The following is a 1,350-nucleotide window of genomic DNA, read 5'->3' on the forward strand; positions in this document are numbered from 1 at the left end:
ATTCTTATAATTTTGTTATTTTTCATCTATTTTTTATTATAGAGCAAACAAAAAATTATTACCTGAAATTTTTTTTTAAAGAAATTATTAAAAGTATATTTAATTGTTAATGATAAATATTTAATAAATACATAGTCAATATTTGCTAATCAATTATATTTTAATAATATTAGTGCATAAAATTCTTATAAATATTTTAAATGGAAAATTAAAAAAGATATTTAAAATATTTTTTTTTTATAAATATTTTAATATTTATTATTTTTATGTTGAATTTTAAAATTTTAATCATTTAATTTTTTTTTTAAGTTATTAATATTAGTTATATATAAAAATAAATGAACATGAAACGTAATACTATATTGAATATTAGTGCATACCACGGACTTTATTCCCATGTTTATAAAGGTTATATTGTCTCAGATATATCAACTAGAAAAATATACAATAAAAATGAGAAAAAATATACATTAAATTGCCTTATAAAGTTTTTTTTATTTACCCTTTTAATTTGGATATTACAGTGTTTTAATAATGTAGGATAACAATAATATTTAAAAACATTTATATTTTTTTTGTTATTACTATTTTTTTTAATCAAAACTATATTAATATAAAAAAATCCTTTCTTCTTATATACTTAACGTTTTTTTCATATTTTAGTGGGATTCTTGTAAATTGTTTAATTACAAAAATGAAAAAACAAATAAATTAATTTTAGGAGATAAAAGACTATTAGCAGAAAACAATGATAAAATAAAACAAAAAGAAAAAGAATTAAAATTACCTTTACAACATATTATAACAGAAACAGACTTAGAACTAATGAACGAACAAAGAGAAATAGAGGAGTATACAGATATAGAACAAAGAAATGAAATAGAGGCAAAAAAGGAAGATAGTGAAGTAAAACATAATGAGAAAAAATTAGGAAAATATAATAATATTTCAAAAGCATATTTGTTATTTTTTGCTTCTATTTTATCTTTTGTTTCATTTTTGTTATCTATAGTATATTGCATTTCAGAAAGTCTAAGTATATATATTGTGACTTTTTTTTTTATTAATTTAACTACTATAATTTTTTCAATTATGTTAATTCTAGAAGAAATAAAAAAAAAAAAACATAAAATCAAATTATAAGTAACTTTTCTATTTAAAATATCATACATTAAAAAAAAATAATATAAGATCAAAAGAATTTTAATCTTTGATGTATGATTCATTAATCTCTTGTTTAATGACTTTGATAGAGTATTGAACAAACAAATTAATAAAGAGCATGTATAACTAAATGTACGGATTTTTATATATATATATATACTTATTTTATTATTGATTTATTAATTG

General features: G+C 16.9%; 1 protein-coding gene across 1 annotated transcript; it reads left to right on the forward strand.

Moving 5' to 3' along the window:
• Window positions 1-338: 338 nt before the first annotated feature.
• Window positions 339-1,143, forward strand: PRELSG_0012000 (fam-h protein; the record flags this gene model as incomplete). Its single annotated transcript, XM_028679848.1, has 2 exons — window positions 339-536; window positions 664-1,143. 2 exons carry the CDS (start codon window positions 339-341, stop codon window positions 1,141-1,143), a joined length of 678 nt encoding a protein of 225 aa, XP_028531079.1.
• Between the last annotated feature and the right edge of the window lie 207 nt (window positions 1,144-1,350).

This window comes from Plasmodium relictum (assembly GCF_900005765.1).
Source record: "Plasmodium relictum strain SGS1 genome assembly, contig: PRELSG_00_v1_100, whole genome shotgun sequence".
NCBI lineage: Eukaryota > Apicomplexa > Aconoidasida > Haemosporida > Plasmodiidae > Plasmodium > Plasmodium relictum.